Below are 22,802 nucleotides of genomic sequence, written 5' to 3'. Positions count from 1 at the left end.
CCCAGCAAATTTCACATCCATAATCTTATTTGATTATCACAACAGTTTGAGGCAAGACAAGGCAGGATTTATATATCCCATTTTACAAATGAGAAAAACACAAGTTTCAAAGGGTTGACTTGCCTGCAGACACATAGGCGAAGCTAAAACCAGAACCTTGAGAACTACATCACTCTCCAGGTGTAAGCTAATAGGAAAGGCCTTGGATCTTTAGGTATCCATGCCAATGACTTACGTCATATTAATACATGTTCAGATCCAAAAAGGATTCAACCAGTTTATGAACCCTTCCTAACACAAACTCAGAGAAATCAATGAGATTTTCATATTCTTTTCAAATAGTGGTTTAAAATTTTATTGAGTATTATTAACTTAAAACATTTTAATATGGTATATACTATGCTTTTAGTATTATAGTAACTGTACACTAGCTGTCAGTATTATAACAACATTGTTGTAATATTCATTTTCTGGTTATATAGCAAATAGATTAATGTTAAGTTAATATATATTGACCTGAGGTAGCAAATTATTAGCGGGATTTGCCTAATTTTTGTTAATAATTATTCATAATAGTAGTAAAATGTTAGCAGTAACAGCTCAGTTACCTAGGATAACATTGTATACTCTGAATCCCATATCAGAAATGTTCTATTGGCTGCTTCATAAAAGAATATGCAGAGCACTTTTATTTTTTTCACAACTCTTTAATATGCTTTCTATGCCAGGGCGGTATTTTTAAGCTTGTTTAACAGGTGGGTAAATTTAGGCACAGACTGAGTTGCTTCCTCCTATGAAGCAAAGGGGCAAAGCTAGAAGTAAAAGTAAGAGCCCGTGGCTCCTCGCACTGGCCTTTCTACAGATTGCCATGCCTTCCCTGATTGGGTTTTCATCACTTCAGCCCTTACGGGCTTGAACTGTATCAGATTGTCCTGAACATGAATGTATGTGGCCTTTAGAGAATTTATGTTAGTTTGCTGTAATCCTACAAATGAGCTTGTCACCAAAACTTAGACGCACCAAAAGGGCATTTCTGAGAGGAAGAAGCCTAAAATCTGCTGTGCCTTGAAGAAGAGTTAAATACATATAAGGAATTGATTATTCTAAAAGTACATGGAATCTGGAAATTATTCTTTGTATAATTAACGGAGAGTTGCATTTATCTATACAGAGATGACAGAGCAAGAGATTGCATTACTGAAGCAAGCCTGGGATTAGAGATGCGCCATAGGTAAAAAGAATCTGAGATTCTGAATCTAAGGAATTGTCCAAGAATTTTATATGTGACTGGGTGATTTGGAAAGTCTGTTTGGAGTTTACCTGGGAATTGATGGGCATTTGGGGCTCATTGAAAGAAAGCTGTTACATTTTTTAACTGAAACTAAAGAATTTTTTTCAATGAAATATATTAAAGTAATTTACTTTCTAGAAATCATTTAAAAGCATTTTTTTTTTTGCTTATTTTAAATTTTGCGGCTGTTCACCCACATGATTATATTTATGTTGTGTGGCCATGCCAAACACAGACTTTTTCTACACTTACACATATTTACAATGGCTACATGACATTTGAAAGGAAGGTAGTCTGGAAGGGAATGATAACCTCAAACAGTCCTGTTTTCATCAGTAATTGAAGAGCTGAATTTTTAAATGGAATCATGAAAAGAGCATAAAGAAATGAAATCCATAACCCCTAAACAAAGACATCTTCTGAGAAATGACTGTAGCCATAAAAGAAAAAAGGCAAACATTAATTAGCTACTCAATTTGGACACAGAGGTCATTGCTTGAGGATCTTCAGAAGCTCCTCGCTGCCTGCTGCTTCAAGCACACGTTCCCGCAGGCAGACATTTAAGAATCTCCCTAACTTGTCACCAGCCTGCTTTACTCCCATGTTACGCTCTAACCTGGACAGACTACTCCTGATCCCCATGCCTCCCTGTCTTCAAGCTTTTCTCCACACTGTTTCCTCCACTTGGAAGAGCCAGTGCCCCAGTCGCACTCCTTTGAATCTGTGTCTAAAAGCGACATTCAGAGGAAGAATTTTGTTTTGTCACTAAATTAAAATAACACGGTACAGTCTTTAATTTCCCTCATCCCTCTACCAACAGAAGCAACAACTCGTTAAGGGACTCCACCGAAGGCAGTAAATCAAGTGACACTCTCAGCAGGTAAGAAAAGATCTTACCAGCCCTGACTTCCAGAATGTCCCCTCCACTACTGTTCATTCATTCATTCAAAAGATCGTTAACTGCCCCCAAAGTGCCGCACTCTATGCCTGGCCCTTAGAATGTTACAGTGAGCAAGACAGATATGGACCCTGCTGCATGCAATCTAAGGTCTCTTTGTTGAATGACAGTGGGGGGAAAAAAGCTTATTTTTTCTTTTCTATTTTCACCACATATAAAAAATAGAGCCATGAGAGCCCTTTTTATATCATAAAATATGAAAATGAATTCTACTGTTTAATTTCCTGTTAGGCAGAGGCTTATCCATTATCATATCCTCAGCACCAGGCTCCTGCCACGTAGTACCTATTCATTAAATCTTTGTTTAGTGAATGAATTAAGCTGGTATTGTTAATATTTTATTGTCCCTGCTACTTGATCAATAGGCAACAAACTTGAATCTTTCCAAATATATCTTTCTCTTAACGTAAAGGAAACAAGATTTGATTTTGTTACCTGGGTGTGTAACACTATAGTGTTCCTATTAATAATATCTGCAACTATCTTACTGCACATTTTTATTTTTCCATTTTCTGGGTGTTTTAGACTCACTACCTTAAGTCTATTTAATCTATGATGTAGGCGTTATTATCTGCATGTATAGGTTAGTAATGAAGACTCAGGTTGCTTAAGCAACTTGCTAAGGTCATAGAGCGGAGCTGGATTTCACCTCAGGTCTGTCTGGCTCCCAAGCTCTGGGAGCCTGGACTGAGCTGCCAGGGCAAGAACCCAATCCTAGTTGTGGGGCACAAGGCGCTGGTTTCCTGAGCTAAGTTAAGCTCTGTTGTGGGTTTTCCATGACCAGAAAAGCCTGCTTCCTTCAGCCGCGATGCGGTCGCTGAGGAAAAGATGGGCCCCAGCCCCTTCCCCTGTTCAAATGGGAAGAAGTGATTTTTAAGTATTTAACAGAAGCTCTGAAAAGTATGATGCATACTAGAAAATTAGAAATGCATTTGAGTGCTCTACACTACGGCAAAGTGGTCATTTTTAATACTCACAAATGAGAAGGAATACTAAAATTGCTGTTTCATCTCAGCGTTTCACTGTAAGTGCAGCACATTTTGTTCAGTCAACATCTTATAGTAATGTCTCTTAATCTAGCAACTTCTGCAGCCATATAAGCTAAATCAATATACTCCACATACCCAGAACAGAATAAAAATGAAACAAGTAACTCTGGTATTTGTGCTTGAATTATTCTGAGAGCAACATTTCTCAAAAATTTTTTGGACAATTGACTCTTCTTATTCTGTCACGTTTTTATCATTTAATGCACAGCATTATGCTCTAAGGAAGGTTTCCTATAAAGGCTTCATAATATCTAGCTCTCTTTTTTAATTATCCATATGGATGTTGCAGGAAATGAAACATAATGACCCAAAGGTTATAATGACCAAATAAATGAAGATGGCCATTCCACAAAATCATTCCCCTCAGTTCATGGTTCTGCACGCCACAGAATGGCACTACCTACCACTTAGGTTATCTTTGATTCTTCTTCCTTCTTGTCTCATTTCTCAAGTCACCAAATCTTACTAGTTTTGACACTAAAACAGCTGCCAAATCCATTTTCTTCTTGGAAGGTCCCCTCAAACTGCCTGTATTAATTTCCTATGGCTTCTGTAACAAAATTAGTGACTTAAAATGATAAAAATTTATCTGTCATAGCAGTTCTGGAGGCCCAAAGTCTTAAATCAGTTGTCAGGATCACACACCCTCCAGAAGTTCTTGAGACTAATTCATTTCCTTACCTTTTTCCAGCTTCCAGAGCTTTCTTCCTTGCACTCTGGATTGTGGCTCCTCTGTCCATCCTCACACCCCACAGCATAGCAGCCTCAAATCTCTCTCTCCTGAGGTTGACACATCATCTTCTCTCTTTACGAAATCTCCTGCCTCCCTCTTAGAAAAACACTTACAACTGCATGTAGGGCCCATCCAGATAATCCAGGATAATCTCCCCATCTCAAAATCCAAGATTGAAGTGATCACATCTACAAAACCTCTGTTGCCATATAAAGTAACATTGGTAGGTTCTTGGCCTTCAAATACAGGTATGTTTGTCAGCCACTTTCAGCCTTGCTTTCTCATGGACTGTTGTGGTTGCCTCTCCAGTGTTTAGTGTAGATGTTTAATCTCTGATCTCTTGCATGTTTCAGTCACTTCTATGCATCAGTTTCAGATTGGTCTGCCTAAAGCACACCTCAGACTATATCTATTGCCCCCAGGCCCCAAATCTTCAAAGGCTCTCTATTGCCTACTGCAGCAAGAACAAATTCTGCCCTGATAATTAAGGCTATGCACCATATAACCACGACCTTCCTCTCCAGGGCTTTTCTCAAAGTTCTTGGTCTTAGGACCCCTCTACACTCACAAATAACATTGAAGATTCCAAAGAGTTTTTGTTTATCTAGGTCATTTTTATTGCTATTTTAAATATTGGAAAATAAATTTTAATTAATTTTAATTTTATTTTTTAAGCACTTAAAAAATTTAAGACTGATATTTATTTAAAAGTAACAATGTGTGTTAGATGTTACTATAATAATCTATTTTATTATGAAAAATAGCTATATTTTCAAACAAAAAATCATTGAGAGAACATTGTTTTACAATTTGATGCATTAAATTAAAGCTTAATAAAAGCTGGATTCTCATACATGCATCTACATTTAATCTGTTGTGATATCAGACATCATGGAGCCTCTAGAAACTCCGCTGTATACATATAAGAGACTAAGGTTTAAAAAGCAAATAATATCTTGGTATTGTGTTAAAAATAGTCTTGACCTCACAAACCCCCTGCAAGGTAACCGCCTTGAGAACTGCTGCCATGAACCCGATGCTCAGAACTATGTGGTTTTCTCAACTTAATTGATTTTAAAAAAAGTAAGTTTAATAGTTTTGTAAAATGGTGCTACTATCGCTAAGAGAGGTTTCCATCTTTTTTCTTTGGTTTTTTCATTTTTACATAGGTCATTGAGATCTTAGAATCCATGAGAGAAATATTTGAGTTGTATAGCTACTATTACACAAAAGTGAATTTTCTACCTAAGATTATGTATTAAATTTTCATTCTGCAAAATGTTCATAGGCACTGAATACATAAATATAAGACAGCTTTGGATCTCCCTCACTGGATATTTTAGGACTTCTGCAGTTCAGGGCTAGGACTGCCACCTTGAGTTTATATTTCAAGCCATCACTTTTGCCTGCATTGGCTTGCTTCTGTCCATAAAAATTAGCACTGTGTTTTTGAAATGAAGTGTTTACATGACCATTCTTATGCTTCCAGAGAGCCAGTCACATTGCACGCAGGAGAGATGGAAGATCCCTCGAGTTGCTTTACATTCCCATCCACAGGTGAGTTGTCAGTCAAAGCACAGAAACAGGCCTGCTGAAACCTCACAGCGGTTTCCTGTTTCCTCGGGAATGACAGCTAAGGCTGTTACAATAGCCTCTAAGTCCCTGTCAACTCTCTGATCTCATTCCTGCTGCTCCCCCTTTCTTCATTCCACTTCATCCATCCTTGAATTGTTCTTGAACATTTCAGGCAGCTTCTGTATCAGGACCTTTCCACCTGCTGTGCTCTCTGCATCGCTAATGCCCTCACCTCCTTATAAAGCCTTTGCTCAGATACCACTTTCCCAGTGAGACTCACTCTCACAACTTTATTTAAGAATTGGAACCCTCTCGCACTCCTCATTCCTTTTATCTTTTTCTTCTTTTAAATCACACTTTTAAACTATGTGACTTAATAATTAATGTTGTTCATTGTGTGTCACTCCTGCCACACAACAGCTGCACAAGGGCAGATGTCTTTATGTGTTTGGTGGCCTGATATGTGCCAGGCACTTAAACCTTCCTGGTACATAGTAGGTGCTCAGTATATACGTTACAGAATGGATGAAAGAAAAAGGAGAAGAATTGAGACTGATGATTCTCCATATAATTTCCTAAGATTTGTAGACAAAACATTCTCTAGAAAAAACAAGGAGGTCAGGGAGGAGATTGAAAGATAACAGAATCTGTTGAAAAGCAAAATGGCATTGAACTCAGACTAAAAATGGAAAAGAAAAAAATGTTACAAAGGAAACCCTTATAAAAAATAACAAATAGGATAGGCATGACTGAAATCTTAGTAATGGACATGTTGGACCCTGTAGAGAAAATTATACAAAAGGAGTATTTAACACTAAGAAAGATTAAAAATATATAGAAAATACGTTAGATTTGGAAGACAAGGACAAAGCGACAGACATGTAATCAGCATTTCTATGGAAGGCAACTAAATAAGTGGGAAAAATGAAACTGAAAATGGTGGTTATTCAACAAAAGTTTAGCTATCAATCTGAACAGTGATAATGTAAATAGGGAAAATTGAGACATAAGGTGAACAAGATAGGAGAAAGATAAGTTTCCACATTTTACAGAAGAATATATGTACACATTCAAAACATAATATTCTTAGGTAAAAACAATTTTTAAATAATTTTTAATTTGTGAGAAGTCTTGTAAAAAATAATATTTGAAGAAAACAGCATTTATTTGAAATTTAACAATTCTTTCAGGTATACTTCACTAATATGTTTTTATTGTTGTTTTATTCAAGAGAATATAAGATATATCCTTGCTTTATTAGATTAATACAAATGAGTGCTTTTACCTTTTCTCATACGTTGTAAGCACCTTAGAATATGTTAAATCTATTCACTGTCCTTCCAACTTACATATGATTATTGTCACATATTTTAATTATAAATGTAAATACCACAGTGGATAACTTGCATTGTTTTGAACAGTTAATATTCATTTTAATATACCCACATACTTATACTTTATCTTTTTTCTGATGTCATTTTACTTATGCCTTTAATGTTTTATTTAATGTAAGTCTGCTAGGGATATATTTTCTCACTTTCTGTCTTTCTGAACTTGTCATTATTTTATGCTCATTTTTGAAGAATATTTTTTGCTGAGTATAGAATTTTAGAGTTGACATTTTTCCCTCACTTTGAAGATATTACATTGTTGTCTGGCTTCCACTGTCTCTACTAAGAAGTCAGCTCTAAGTTTAATTGTTGCTCATTTAAATGTAATTTGTCCTTTTTGCCCTTTTGGCAGCTGTAAGACTTTTTTGGTCTTTGGTTTGGTTTGGTTGTTTGTTAGCAGATTTTATGGCTATGTCCAGATATGATTTCCTTTATATTAGAGGAACCTGTTTGGGTTTGCGGTAATGCTATTTGAATCTGTGGTAGTCTGTGCCTTTATTGCCCAGACCTTTGGAGTCCAAATCTATTATCTGTATTTTTCTCTTGGTTTTCCATCATGTAATTTTGCCTCCTCATATACCTTATTGTTTTTATCATATGACAGACATATATATGAAAAGTTGAACAGATGGTTTGATGCTTAGAATGAGGTTACTTTCCTCTGGAGAGCGCATCCTTGCTCACTTGTAGTAGATAACTAAGGACATCAGCAATCAGGGTTAATTTAATCCAATTAGGAATTTAAAGATTTGAAACCGGACCTCAGATCCCCAAGGACAGGTCTTGTTCCTGTAGATTTTTAGTTCTAAGACAGTCCTTTCCCATGCAGAGCCCCCTCTCCCCACTTTTTAAAAATTTTTAGACATAGGGGAAGGGAAAGAGAGAGGGAGAGAAACATCATTGTGTGGTTGCCTCTTGTGTACCTCCTACTGGGGATATGGCCCGCAACCCAGGCATGTGCCCTGACTGGGAATTGAACTGGTGACCCTTTGGTTCACAGGCTGGCACTCAATCTACTGAGCCACACCAGCCAAGGCAATGCCGAGCCCTTCTGAGTTCCACCCAAAGCCTTGGGTATTTAATATTTCTATTTATAGAATATTAATAGAAATTAATATTCTATTTATAGAAATAGAAATATTTCTATAAATATTTCTATTTCTATTTATTTCTATTTCTATTTCTATTTCTATATAAATTTCTATTTCTATTTATAGAAATAGAAATATTTCTATTTATAGAAATAGAAATATTAAATAGAAATTTAATATTTCTATTAAATACCCAAGGGTAATTAATATTTCTTGGGTAATAGAACATCGTTTTTCCTTCCCCCTAGTCACTGGGAACATTTTCTTGTGAGTGTGACTTTTTGAGAGGTGTGGTGTACTATTCTTAATTAAGTCTGTTCTTTTGTTTGTGCAAAATTTTAGTAAGTCCATCTGTGAAAAATTCAGCTTCTCGTTCATTCCATTCTTCTCCTAAGAAGTCTCCAGTTCACTCACTCCTAACTAGTTCAGCTGAAGATTCTATAGGTTCCACATCTCAATATAGATCCACAAAATCTGTTCATTCACCTGATTCTGTTAAAGGTAAGAATTATCTGATATCAATGATAAGATTAATTGATTTTAAAGCTCTGATAAATTGAAAGTTCCATTCTGTAATCAGAAAAGATTTTACATTGTGTTCTTATATGCAAGTTCTGATAGCTAGCTGGGATACCAAGTAGGTCTGATTTAAATAGAATAGTTATTGTGTGTATGTGTGTGTGTATGTATATATATGCACACAATAATAAATATACATAGAAATTATATATATAACTAATATCTTTTTGTCATGAGTAATGAACTTTTTTCCTATTTAATATGAGATTTTGTATATTTTAAGTGTTGTGGCTTTTCTTTCTTACTTACATTCTCTAAAGTCATGGCTCTCTCTGCTTTTGTAAATGCAAATATCTACCATACAAACTTATCAAAATGTCCTCATTTTTTAAATTCTAAGTTCACATTTTTTGTTAAGACAGGTGGGAAAAATGGTTTGATTTAGACTAAGTACCTAATAAATAACTGACATTAAATAAAGAGAGGCTGAATTGAACTTGAAATGTTTTTCATCATATGCGATGGACTCAGAGAGCCCCCGTGCTCCAGGGCAGCATTTCCTTTGATGAGGGTAAACTTGGCAAGTTGTTGCCTCAGAGACTAACGTCAAAATTAAAATCTTGAGATTGCCCATCAAGAATTTTTTAGAGGTTGACAAAACTTAGCGCGCTGGTGAGAGAATAGCCTGCGTGTTATCTGGCCCCTCCTCGGTTGCTACTGCCACGTTCACTCTCTGTTCACTGCCGCAAGTCAGCCGCCATGCCGCCTCTTCCGTCTTGTGACACTTTCCTCGTTGGGGCGACAGTGGCTAAAAGGCGGACTTGCCCTCACACACCTTCAAGAATGTTGCCAGTGTCAGTATTAAAACTTGTTCTTCCAAATCCTAAATTCATGGAACCCTAAGATTTGGTATGAAAAACTGTCGTTTGTAATGCAGAATGTATCATTAAAGTATTCCTCTCACTCATCCCTTTAATGCTATGTAGTTAAATAAGAGTAAGTCAGGTTGATTTGAAACAAAATCAAATAAGATAATATTGCAATATTTAGGTAAGACTTTTCTTAATTTTAAAATAATGTTTTAAGGTTGTCATTATTTTAAAGGAAATGTTGTTTAACCTATAATTGGAAGATTTCTAACATACATATTAAATAGGCTTTTAATATCACATCTAAGCAATTTTCTAATAGCTTCACAGTCTCAGCCAATAGAAACCACAGGAAAAACATGCAGGAAGCTTCAGAACAGACTGGAAAGCTTGCAAACTCTGGTAGAAGACTTACAGATAAAGAACCAAGGTACAGTGTACATTTGGCGAGATCTTCCTTGCTCAAAAGCATACGGCCCTTCCAGTTAGGCCTCCTATCCACTGACCCACTGCAAAGGATCTTGAATGAGCAACCTTAGTCAAAATAGAAGGGTCTTAACCATGTCTAAGCCCCGGATTTATTGTGTGACCTTAGGCAGGTCACTTCAGCCCTCTGCTCTAAATAAGCATTTGTGTGGTGGTAGCCAGGGAACAATTGCAATCAATAGCTAGAAAACAAAATAACACTATTTAGCCTTACACAGGGTTTTAATGAGCATGGGCTATAAGAGACTATGCCACAAAATGAATCACTAAATAAAAATATAAACTACTTTGTTAAAGCTCCTTGGATGAGAAATTTTGTATTCTGCAGATGACAGGCAACTTTTGGGCGTAAGTTCCAGGTGGATGTTCCCATGGATATGGAAGGGTAGGGCATCTTCCCACGGGCTTGGGAGGGCTGTCACATTTTATGCTTTTTTTGCTCTAAATTCATGACTCCTGGAGCCTTTTTTCAGAGGGAAATTAATTTTGGACTATACATGTTATTCCACCTTTCCAGCTCCAGAAAAATAAGTTGCAGTTAAGTGATAATAAATACTTTTCTAAGAACAAATCCTTATAAAATAAATTTAACCTCATTAATAATAATGGTTGCTGTTAGCATTTACTGAGCATTTAGCAGCTATGTGCCAGGCCCTGTTCTCAGAGCTTTACTTACGTTTTCTTCATGTGAGCCTCACAGCAACACTGGGAGGAGGGCACTAGCATTATGTCACTTGAAAATGAGGAAACTGAAGACAAAATCACAATCAGTCAATAAATTCGAAGTCACATGAGTAGTGGAGCTGGGACTTGATCTCTGTAATTTCTAATTCCAAAATTTACATTTTTTATTATACTAAAGCTATGCCAAATTGTTATAAAAGAAAATTTCAGATCTCTTATGATAACCCCAGATCCCTATGTATAAAAATACCAGGAAGAATATTTGCTTTTAAGTTTATTGTGAGTTTTTAAAAGAAGATGCATTATATCCTTGGGCCCCATTTTTATCACATGTAGGCTTATATTTCTGAGTTTATCTGAGTAATGCCACCATGTAAGAGTCCAAGGGGAGACATGTTGCATTTGTTAAAAAAATAAAATAAAAAGACCATTATATTAGATACATTGTCTGGATGGAATACCTCTTGGAAATTATGAAACTAATATTTTGGAGAAAATTTTGGGTGCATTTATCAAAATTTGAAGTGCACATATGCCTTGACCCAGAAATGCTACTTCTAACAATTTATTCCATAAGAAATAATTGTACAAATGCACGAAAGTTTGTTTATAAAAGTATTTCCTATAACATTGTGTATAAAGAAAACTAAGAAAGCAACTTTCAAAAATTTATTACCTACCATGTTGGTACATCCATATGATGGAATGCTGTGCAGTAGTAACAAAACATGAGCTGAACTGCAGTGATGTTAACATTTTGTTAAGTGAATAAAGCAAGGTACAGAACAACTTATAAAAGGAAAAAACTTTTAAAAAAGAATAACTTAGATTACATTTACATTTATGTAAAGGAGAAAATGTGTGTGTGCATGTGTGTGTCCGTGTGTGTGTGTGTGTGTGCACATACGGGAAGATACGCACCAGACTGTTTACAGGGATGACCTCCGAGACGGGGGCCGGCAGATGAAGGGGCAGAAACAGACTTTCCTCTCTCTGCCCACATCTGAAGTGTTCAAAGTATCTACATTAATACTTATTACTTCTATTATAAACACTATCATGCCCATTTAAAATAGCTGAAAGAATAAAGATTTATCCTTAGCTCTGTTCCATAACATGTCTTTTCAAAAATAGGCTGTTTTGCAGTTTTTAAGAACTTCTTGAGCTCAGAATGCATTTGTTCTACAGTAGTGAGCTGACCTTTCCAAAAGCACGTAATAAAATTGAATCCTCACTAAATGTTGCTGTTCTAACTTTGCTTTATTAACATTTTCAGCAATGTCTTCAATGATCAGAAATCAAGAAAAGAGGATACAGAAAGTGAAAGACCAAGAAAAAATGTTACTAAAATAATACATTGCTTGCCTAACCTTTACAGAGAGATGATGCCCAATTAATTGTGGTGTTATTTATAATTAGTGCCCCGTGAACTTTTTTCTTTTTATGTGAAAGTTTAATAAAAGATACCCTGTCCTGTAAACTCTATTTTGAAATAAAATATTCTTGAATGCTCTCCCAGTAAAACTTCAAGCAGTATTAACTAGTTGTGCAAGTATTCATAACTTACAAGTATTAATTTGTAGTAATATGTTGGTATTATTATGTTTTTTAATATTTTTACTGGTGCTGAGGCAATAGTTATCTTTTTTCAACTTAAAAAACAACTTTCACACCCACGTGGCAGATGCAGTGTGATGCCCAGAACAGCACAAACTCTTCCGTACTGACAGGGATTCCTTTTGTGACCCTGAACTCACTGATTGGTCTGTATCAGTGAGCGTAATCGGATAACAAAACATTGGGACCCCTAATCAAAACTTTTGGAAAAAGTTTCTCTTTTATATATATTAAGAACTCTAAAGAAATAAAGAAAACATGTTATTCTTCAGTCAGTGGTAACTTCTTCAGATTGAATCGATTCAGTCTACCTGAATTAGCTTGTAATAAATTAGGGAGTTTTGAATGTGGAGTGCTTCCCAACACCAATAACTGATTGTGGACACCAACTGGATGTCCCACAAGTCAATTCAATTCTGACATTATCTGGAGTTAATGCCAAAGTCTACAGACTTAAGGGCTCAATCTCATGAGACTGCTCCCCACTTCAAATGCCAATCAGAAGTCCCAGGCCACCTGTACTCTTTGACTAAGAGTTGTAAATTGGGGGTTCCTACAGCCTATTCCTGCATTTCAGTAATTTGCTAGAATGAGTCATGGAACATAGTACTTTAGTTACTATTATTGGTTTATTATAAAGGAAATAAGAACAGCGAAATGTAAGAGATACACAGGGCAAGGTTTTGGGACCTGGAGTGTGACGCTCCCATGCCCTCTCAGCGTGTGCCGCCCTCTCAGCACCTCGATGTGTTCACCAACCCTAAGCTCATTAAATCTCCTTACAGTCATGAGCTGCTTAACAACAAGGATATGTTCTGAGAAATGTGTTGTTGGACGGTTTCGCCGTTGTGCAAACATGGAGTGCACTTACACACACCTAGAAGGTGCAGCCAGCTACACACGTAGGACACATGGTATAGTCTATTGTTCCTGGGCTCCAAGCCTGTACAGTATGTTACTGCACTGAGTAGTGTAGGCAAGTGTAATACAGTGGTAAGCATTCATGTATCTAAACATTAAAAAAGTATAGTAAAAATATGGAAATACAATATAAAAGATAAAAAATGGCACACCTCTATAGAGCACTTCACCATGGATGGAGCTTGCAAGACTAGAAGTTGCTCTGGGTGGGTGAGTGAGCGGTGAGTGATGGGAAGGGCTAGGCGGGTCAGCAGAGTACATTGAAGACTTTATAAACACCGTCCACTAAGTCTACACTAAATTTATAAAACAGCATGAGATTAAATCAAGCGCAAGAAAAAAATGAGGCAACCCAGAGAATTTGGTAAGCACAAGATGAGGCTGCTGCCAATGCAACAGTGCATACTGTTTTATAGCAAACTTTTTTTAATAAGTAGAAAGAGTACACTCTAAAATGATGATAAAAAGTGTAGCATAGGTAATATATAAACTAGTAACATACTCGTTTATTATCAAGTATATACTGTACATAATTGTATGTGCTATGCTTTCATACGATTGGCAGCACAGTAGGTTCACACCAGCATCACCACAGACGCCTGAGTAATGCTCTGGTTGGGATGGCTACCACCTCACTCTGTGATAGGAATATTTCAGCTCCGTCATAATCTAATTCAGTCCTTTGGACCATGGTCGACCGAATAATCCTTATTGGGCGCTTCACTGTTTTCAAGAGTTTTAAGAGCGTAGTCTCCTGTCCTCCCCGCCTTCCCAGAGATTGGTAGGTGGGCCTGAAAGTTCCAAACCTTTAACCACTGGGTCTTTCTGGTGAGCAGCTCGATCCCAGGGCTTTACAGGGGCTCCACCGGAAACCTCCTCGTTAGCATAAACTGTGGTGTGATCTAAAGGGCCTCGTTATGAGTAACAAAAGTACTCCCATCTCTCCGGAAATTCCAAGAGTTTGAGGAGCTCAGGGCCAGGAACCTGGGACAATGACCAAATGTATTTATTATACTGTATTATACCACATGTGTGAAACAAGCAAAACAAGACAAGAACAACATATACAAAAATGTTTCAGTGGTGCCAAAGACAATAGGGACAAGGTGACAGAAGGCTGGCTGTCCAAAAAAGTCTGCACTCCCGTCTCTGTCTCTGGCCCGGATGGCGCTGAGAAACAGCTGCCCAGCCAGGGGCTGTCTCCCAGCCCCACCTCCCCCGCACTTAATGGCACGTGGGCAGAGCCATATGCGGCACTTCTTGCCAAAAGTTTTAGTAAGCATTTATGGTTTTCCCTCACTTCATTTCCCCTTCCATGGCATTGGCTCAGAGGACAGTGAGGTCCCAGGGGGTTGCAGGACAGAAGGAACCTGGGTAACAATCCCTGCAAGAGCTGCCCTCCGGCCAGGAACACCCGCTGCTGACTGTTCAGTAAGAAATAGGCTTGTAGCTGCAGCCTTCTTCATGGGGGTATCTGACAGCAGCTGGCGTCGCCACGTGCAGTTCAGAAGATAAAGCAAGTAGGGCGTGTGGACTCCCACCAAAAAAAAGTCCTCATTTTTCTCCTCTAAATGTCAGTATTAGCACTCTAAGCACATTCCATTTTAGATAATTTTTAAATATGTAATTTAGTATTTTATATATATCTCATGTCAATTGGATTTACTGAAAGATTAATTTTTATTTTATCAGGTTATGGTAAAATGACTGATAACAGAACTCTAAAGATGTTTATTATAAATTGTTAATTATAAATTGCTTTACTTTTACCTAATAGAAATGCCTAGGCATTCGGGACAGGAACAGGAAATGCCTTCTGAAGACGTCCCTCACTGAATTAAACTCGTTATGAAGTATGTAAGAAGTATATACCAATTTAACATAAAAATGCTGTGTGAGCCAAAAAGTATCAAATATTAATTATTTTAAGCACTTTCTAACATTATTTTCAGTTGGGTTTAAGCTTTTTTCTCCAAAGAGCATCTGTAACCAAAATTAAGTAATGTTTCACCAAAAGATGTTCCACTTATTAAAAGTTATTTTAACATATAAGAATTCATTTTCAAGTACAGGCATGCATAATACCCCTCCAAAGGGACAGTTTGGAAAGAAATATTCTAAAACTTTGTCTTCAAAGGGAGAAAAACAGACTTCTCTGCCTTCTGATTTTTGCTTTCTTCTGTGTCTGTTATTAATGGAGGAAAATATTAGTATTTTATTTTACATCTAAGCTATTATGGTTCCAGGATTTAGGCAAATAATTCAGACAGTTAATAAAGATATTAAAATTCAGGTTTTATTTTGTTTTCCATTGTAATGGCAAAGGTCAAATGTTTTATTTCTTCTCAGAGCAAAGAAGATGGACTTCTGTGTCACTGCCCTTTCCAGCTTGGTTCCCCAGGATAGCTACGGAAGGAGAGGGGAGAGGCCGAAACGGCTGCTATGGGACAGCCTGTCTGTCGGTCCATACCGGGGGCAGAGATGGTTCTACAAAGGCCTCAGGAGTGTCCCTCCCCACAGTGAGGTGTGCCTCTCTGTACCTCCCAGCCCTCTAAGATCTCTCATTCAGGCCACCGGCCTCAGCACCTATTTCTGTTTCCTTTCCTCATGGGCTGCGCCTGATGTTTCTACACTAGCTTCCGATTATAAGACAAAGACACACTTGCTACCTTCAAACCATACCAGGCAGGTAAAATCAAGCTTTCCTAATCACATCTAGTAACAGATATTTTCTGATCACAGTTAACTATTTTTAAACATAATGTAGCCAAGAGAACATTTGTCCAGCTGCTTCACGAGGAATTCAGCTCTTCACATGCAGCTTGTTTCACTCCCTTGGTGTAAGGATCACCCAAAGGCTCAACCTTGAACCCTGTGCAGCTGGATTGCTTTTGTGCTCCCTGACCAGGCCACACCTGAAGCCTAGCCAAGTCACTCCCCAAGAGGACAAAGCCCTAAAGTGCAGATGGATCAGCATAAATCCATCCATCAATGCCATGGAAAAAAGGCCATGCTCATTGGAAACATTATCTGCATATATATGTCTGCACATTAGACAAAAGCCATTAGCAAATCTGAACTCAAGCTTGGAGTTATACTTCCTCCATTTTAAATTATTCAGTGTGCTCCACGACCTTAGCCTCTTCCACAGTCTGCGACGGTTTCTTCAATATTTTGCAAACTGAATCAGTGAAAACCCCAACACTTGTGAACCAATTTATCCTCACGGCCAGTTTCTAGGAACCTATTGCTGCATTCTTCCCAGCGAATCACTCCCCCATTCTCTACCACCACAAACTTCCATTCCACCACGGTATCTGCTGGCAGGGAGACAGAACGAGACCAGAACCCATCCTTGCCGTGCTGGAGGGGGATGTAAGTGTCCCATCTCCCCAGCTTCTCATGGTCTCCAGTTACTGCAATGAATTGCACACCAGTGCTTGTGATATAATGGACCTGGAACCTGACACTAACTTGCTGAGACTCTGAAGTCATAGCTCCCTCCCTTTTTGTTTTGGCATTCACTTCATGACCCCTTGCTTCCACACGAGTGTTTTTGCCATTGTCCATTCCCTGGTGTGGGCTTACCATTGAAGCCTCCAGACTGCCACCCAAACCAATGTCTCCCCAAGAGGAGTGCCTGGACACCATTTCCCAGTCCTCCTGGTCAGCTGAGTCCTGACTGTCCAACCGGGCGAGGCTCACTTCTTTACCTATGTCCATGAGCAGGTTGCTAGGTGGCAGCTTCTCGGCAAGACATGGAGCTGCTTTAGCAGGTGTCTCTTGTCCTTTTTGGAATCCCCGTTCTCCTGTACAAGATTCACGGTTTTTGTTTCTTGACGCTTCAAAGCAACCCCCAGAGTAACCAGGTGCAGATGCAGCTCTAGCTTCTGTGTCCGGAAACTGCCCAAAAGGAACATGCTGTCTTGAATTGTCACAGTCACCAGGATCTCCAGAAGGACTCCGCAGTCTCCATGCTGCGTCCTGCACATCACCAGGGCCTTTGGTCTCTGAAACCAAACATCCGTTGCTTTCTTGAAGACGCTCTATAAAACCAGAATGTAATAGGCAGTTCTCATGAGAAACAAGTAAGTTGGGCTGAGAAAAAAGTTTAGTCATTGAAGACTTTACCAGGAATCAAGCCGCCTTTCACAAAATCTATCCGAACTAAAATCAAGTACCTAATTACCTAGTTCAGACACTGAACCAATTACTGTGTGCTAAGGATAATCATGGATATCCAATAATAAAGGGCTTATCCAGGAGTGTCTAATGAAGTGGCAAGTCCTAGAGGTGAAAAGGGTACCCTGTCATGGTCCTCGACTTCCATATTCCTGGCCTTACTGGCATTCAACCTAATCAAGCGGTTGGGCTCCTACCATCAAAAAATGCTGTCCAGCCTGTGGGACAAAGGGCTGGATGGCTACCTTACCAGCCAGCAGAATCCACGGTGCTCTAAGGAACTGCCTGCAGCCCAGGGACCAGCGCTCCCCACAGCCGCTGCCGCGCCGCGAGAATACAAAGCACAGCAGCGCATCGCTGCGGGTGAGGCGGGCAGAAGAGGGCGGGTTTCTCCTTGCCAGCCCCACGTGCGTGGGGAAGCACTCCAACAAGCTGTAGGCTTTTCACATCCCCTCCCACTGTACACTTTTTTAAAATGTTCTGAAAAACACACAATCCAAGCTCTCTAAAATTTCGCTTTCCTTCTTGGTCACTTCATTAACAGCCCAAATTGCTCCCTGACAGGATCAAAATCTTTAAAGTCATGCAATCATCACAGGTGGGCTTTTGGCGGTGGGGGTGAGGGGTGGGGAAGATTGTCTTTCATTTTCTCTTTAGTGGTGGGGTTGGAAGTGAGATGGAAACAAATGTTACTCCGAATTCCCGCAATCTTTCAACCTGCAACACAAGGTCAGATAAAGAAAAATGAGCTCTCTGCTCATCCCAGACCAATGACAGGAAGGGCCATGGGGCAGGTTTTCAAGCAGCTACCCATGAACAGCATTCCACTAAAAATAAGTGCACAGATGTCGCTCTCACCGGAGGCTGGATCCAGGCAATGGAAACTAGCCCAGCGCGGACACTGCGAAGTAAGGTTTTCTGCCAGTACTTCCACATTGCCTAGCATACCCTCTCTAAAATGTAGAGATTTAAATCTAAATGTCAATTCGTAGTTGGGTCGCCGTAAGTACCCTTACTAAGTCCCCTCCCCAGAGAATAGACCACCCGACGCTGCTGCGGTGAGCATGCGCGAGGGCCGGCAGCCCAAGGGCTCCAGCGCGGCCTACTGGCCAGAGTCCACCCTGAACTTTGCCTTCCCGACAGAAGCCGCCAGAGAGCGGGAGGTGCTCACGCTTCGGGTGTTCCCGAACCCAGCTCTTCCCTGCGGTGAGGGATGGGAGGGCATGAGTCTCTGACATTGATACTGATAAAGTATCCCTGGTCGATAAGGGATTGAAGAGGGTGGCAGGGTCCCCCTAAACCTCGGCACTAGTTTCCGAAGCCTGGATGGGCGGCGCCACTGCAGGCGCTCGCACTGCACCACGCGCCGCCGAGCGGTGTTCATCCCTATTTGAGGGTTAGGGGCAGGTCCGCAGGGGCGGGCGCTGGAGACCCAGCCTAGATGGGGCGCCGCCCTAGGACGAACCGCCGAGGCTTCTCCAGGGTCTCGGTAGAGAGCGAGCAACCTGCCCAGTGCGTGCTCACCAGCGGGGGAAATACTGGGCGTGGGAGGGTTCTCCCGGGGTAGGGAAATCTGGTCGCTGGGACCGTGCCACTTGGAACGCTCCAGGCGGATACTTTCCGCCCTCGGTGAATTTCAAACCCTCGCCCCCGCCCCGCCCCGCCCCGCGGCGAACCTGCCCTCGAGACGCGGAGAGAATACCTGGTTTGGTGACCAGCTCCGGCCTGGGAGGTGCGGGGCTCAGTACGCCGCCGCCACTGGGATCGCCTCCCGCAGCCGCAGCCTTCCCAGGAGTGGCGTCCGGCTCCTGCTCCTGCTCCTGCTCCGCGTCCCCCTTCTTTCCCCTGTCGCGGAGCAGCCAGACGAAAAGCGCTCCGGCCAGACCCCCTCCGACCAGCAGGGCGGACCAGATGGCGCCCATGGCTGAGAGGCCGGAGCTGCGGGAGACGAGGGCGACAGGGCCCCGGGCTCAGGTCACGAAGGCAAAGCCACACCTACCCCGCCCGCTCCGGCCTTTTACGGTCCTGGTTGGCCCGCGCTCCCGCGAGGAGCCCAGCCCTCCGAGTCTAAAACTCAACTTTCTCAGCCCCGCCCCGGGGCTGCAGCCCCAAGCTCCGGCCGGGCGACTCGAGCGCCCTCCTTTTCCAACGTTTTCCATTTTCTACTCCTCCAGTCGCCGGGTCAGGTTCACAGGATGCCCAGTTCCACGAGTGTTTCGCACGCGTAACGAGCCCAAGTGCGCCCCGCTACCGCGCGCAAAAACCAGTCCCTCCCCACCCTATTCCTTCTCACTCTACCGCCCGCTAGGCCAGCCTTGCCTCCTCCCCACGGACACTCAGTCGCAGCGCGGCGAGCTAGAGGCGGGAGCTTCCCGGAACGCAGTCACGGGAGAGGCCGACGTGCGTCGGGGACTCGCGGGACGGCTCCGGCTGGAGCGGTAACCTGGCAGCGCGGGTGCGGCAAGCTGGGAGCTCTGCGGCTGCAGCGGGGAGAAACCTGGAGATGCCGCTGAAACTCCGTTCGGCCGCCAGTTAGGTGTGCTTTGCGCCCCCGAGCCTCCGCCTCCAGAGGATTGGACCGACAGCTGTCCCCCTATAAATGCCAGTCATCTCAACTACTTCCAGTCGTTGCTTCTTCCCCGACCTCTTTTGGGGGTGTGCAATTGTTGCAAAATGCGCGCTGTCAGTGATGGACTGGATGTTGCTCAGGGACAAACTCTTACAGATGGACTTAATAAAAACAGACACCCTCTTTGTTAAGCGCTGTTTGCCCGGTGTGTAACGTATGCATGCGATTTGAGCCTCACAAACACCACCACCCTGTGATCTAAGAATTTGCACATTTGTTCTGTTAAAAATCAAAATTCAGCCTAGTAAATGTGAAGATCTACTTGGCTTTATTAAGCAATTTATGAGTGGGGCAGCATCCCACCTAGAAAATAGAAGGGCACTCCGAGGCATCGTACAAAACGAAAGGCCTCATCGGGAGAAGGGTGGGGGAAGAGAGATATTATGGAAAGAGAAGGAAGGATTGTTTTGGAACTGGACCATCTTTTGAGGGGGAAGTGAGGGGGAGGGTTTTTGGTTTTGTTTTAATGTAGATTGCCTCTCTTTTCCATGCGGGATACAGAGGGATGTTCTTGGAAGAGGTTGAATCTGAAATTAGGTTGGGGATTAAATCTCGGTTTGGTATCAAGGGTTTTTAGCAAGAGTAAAGCCATTTGGGGCCTGTGGGTTTTTTGTTTGTTTGTTTGTTTGTTTGTTTCTTTAACACTCTCTAAATTCATTCTTCTGCTGATCTGATAGTTTAACATGCCAACTTCAAGCTAAGGATTCTGACTTTTGTATCTGCAGGGCAAGACTTTCCTTTGAACTACACACTCTTACATCCAATTGCAACGTCCACAGCTGGCAAATAGCTGCCTTGGAATAATTACTAAAATGGCTCCCTCTGGTAAAACAAATGGCTCAAATGTGCCCCATGCTTGAAGAGAGAGCAATCCTTAATGGGATGCCAGGCTCAGCCAGGGAGCTACTGGAGGGCTGGTCACAACCCCCTGCAATTATAAGGGAGTAGGGAGGTAGCAGAAGGTGGGGAGGAGACCACCAACCGGGCATTCTCAACTGGATAACAATAGACAACTCAAACCAAACTCACTCAGATATGAACTCCTGCTCTTCTTGCCCAAATCTGCTACTTGCTCTGTCTTTCTCATCTCAGGAAGTGGCAACCACATCCTTTCCCACTGCTGGAAAAAAAGAAATCAACTTAGAGTCATCCTTGACTCCCCTTTCATTCCCTCTCACAGTAGGCAGTAGCAAATTCTACCACTCTTTCCTCTAACTATATTGGGAATTCTACTTCTCTCCACAAGCAAGTGCCACCCTGGTCTGCCACCACCTGGATTATTGCTCTCACTTCTCACCGCTCCCCCTGCTTCTACCCCTGAGCCCCTCCTGGGGTTCCCATTAAAACATTCTCATAAACTGCTTCTCTGCCCAAGACCCTCCAATGGCTCTACATCTCATGGTGAAAACCTCTAGATCCTACAGAATCTGTCCCTTGTGACCTCTCTGAGCTCATATCCATCTGTCCTTCCTCCAGCTACACTGGTTTCCTGGACTAGAGCCATGCTTCCCGCAGACATCCATCCAGACATCTGTCCTCTCTCCCTCACCCTCCGCAGGTCTTGGCCCCAGTGCCACCTGCCCTGTGAGCCCCTCCTTGATAACCCGATTTTAATTATAACTTCCTGCTTCCTGTACCCTGCCCCTGCTTTATCTTTCTCCTTAGCATTTAGGGCATCACTACTAACATACCATTTAATCCCTGGATTTGTTCTGTTTGATTTCTCTTTCTTCTCTTTAGAATATAAACTACATGAAAGTAGGGTTTAATGGCCTTTGTTCTCTGCTGGATTCCCAACACCTAGAATACTCCCAGCATGTGCCTCAAAAGGTACAGGTTGAGTGAATGAATTAAAAGCTCCATGTATTCCCCATCTGGAGCACTGTGGTCACCTTCTTTACATATATTCTATGTGCATTTTTAAATACAACATAGATGTTACTTTATTGTCAAGGTTTCATATCTTAACCTATTTAAGGATTCAATAATAGACTTTTTAAAGACCTCTGAAGTTTAAAACCACTGAAACCACTGGTGTATCTCACATTAGGCAACCTTAAGATAACAAAGCCAATCTTTAAATGAGTATGAAAAGAATAAAAAGTGGTAGTGAAGCTATAGTTTTAAGAAAATGAATGTCACTCTATAAAACAGCAGTCTCTATGGACTCTGTCTTCTATGGACTCTGTTATGGAACCTGTCTTCCTAACTAATTCTTAAATTTTAAGACTATGATAGATATAATTCTTTTTAAAAAATATTTTATTTATTTTTAGACAGAGGGCAAGGGAGGGAGAAAGAGAGAGAACATCAATGTGTGGTTGCCTCTTACACGCCCCCAGCTGGGGACCTGGCCCACTGCCCAGGCATGTGCCCTGACTGGGAATCGAACCAGAGACCTTTAGGTTTACAGGCTGGAACTCCGTCCATTGACCCACACCAGCCAGGGCAAGAAACATAATTCTTAAAATTAGAATATTGAAGAAAAATTTAGATTTGTTTTATATTCTGTTGTCAAATTAAAAATTGATGCCATAGGATATCCTTCAATGCTATCAACTCTAAAGCCAATAGAATGATTTTACAAATAGGATGAAAATCCTCCATTTTCTTTTTATTTCCTTAGTTAGCTTCAGTTGCTGCTTCATTGGTCAAAGTATTTTTTATCAATATGCTAATGAATAAAATCTGAGAGAATCTCTAAAATCTTGGAATACAATCCCCACAATTCATTTCTAATTCCTAGAAGGCTCTTTTAAAAGTTTTATTGTCATCAATTGCTATTTCATTGATTAAAAATATAACCA

At 40.9% G+C, this 22,802-nt stretch overlaps 2 protein-coding genes across 2 annotated transcripts in view; one reads left to right on the top strand and one right to left on the bottom strand.

Moving 5' to 3' along the window:
* CCDC158 (coiled-coil domain containing 158) overlaps nt 1–11,999 on the top strand; it is a 54,160-nt gene extending 42,161 nt beyond the window's left edge. Inside the window, exons 18-23 of the mRNA XM_054590037.1 lie at nt 1,172–1,231; nt 2,112–2,171; nt 5,521–5,588; nt 8,431–8,589; nt 9,799–9,906; nt 11,923–11,999. Coding sequence (XP_054446012.1) covers nt 1,172–1,231; nt 2,112–2,171; nt 5,521–5,588; nt 8,431–8,589; nt 9,799–9,906; nt 11,923–11,999 — 532 coding nt within the window. The remainder of the gene's footprint in view (nt 1–1,171; nt 1,232–2,111; nt 2,172–5,520; nt 5,589–8,430; nt 8,590–9,798; nt 9,907–11,922) is intronic.
* Nucleotides 12,000–15,359: 3,360 nt separating this feature from the next.
* On the bottom strand, nt 15,360–19,334 carry STBD1 (starch binding domain 1). The gene is made up of 2 exons (XM_054591813.1): nt 19,069–19,334; nt 15,360–17,230 (listed from the first exon to the last, which is right to left on the bottom strand). Exons 1-2 carry the CDS (start codon nt 19,286–19,288, stop codon nt 16,371–16,373), a joined length of 1,080 nt encoding a protein of 359 aa, XP_054447788.1. The 5' UTR covers nt 19,289–19,334; the 3' UTR covers nt 15,360–16,370.
* Nucleotides 19,335–22,802: the final 3,468 nt, after the last annotated feature.

Source organism: Pteronotus mesoamericanus, unplaced genomic scaffold (assembly GCF_021234165.1).
Source record: "Pteronotus mesoamericanus isolate MK-2021 breed Mesoamerican mustached bat unplaced genomic scaffold, CSHL_Meso_final contig_130, whole genome shotgun sequence".
Taxonomy (NCBI): Eukaryota; Metazoa; Chordata; class Mammalia; order Chiroptera; family Mormoopidae; genus Pteronotus; species Pteronotus mesoamericanus.
Note: the sequence above shows the minus strand (reverse complement) of the source record. Positions and strands in the feature narration are given on the sequence as shown.

Bases quoted from the DNA above. Each gene is read 5' to 3' on its own strand.
- STBD1 (XM_054591813.1), bottom strand. From the start codon at position 19,288: ATGGGCGCCATCTGGTCCGCCCTGCTGGTCGGAGGGGGTCTGGCCGGA. The intron at 17,231-19,068 runs GTATTCTCTCCG...CTGGTTTTATAG, and splicing joins GGAGCTGGTCACCAAACCAG to AGCGTCTTCAAGAAAGCAAC.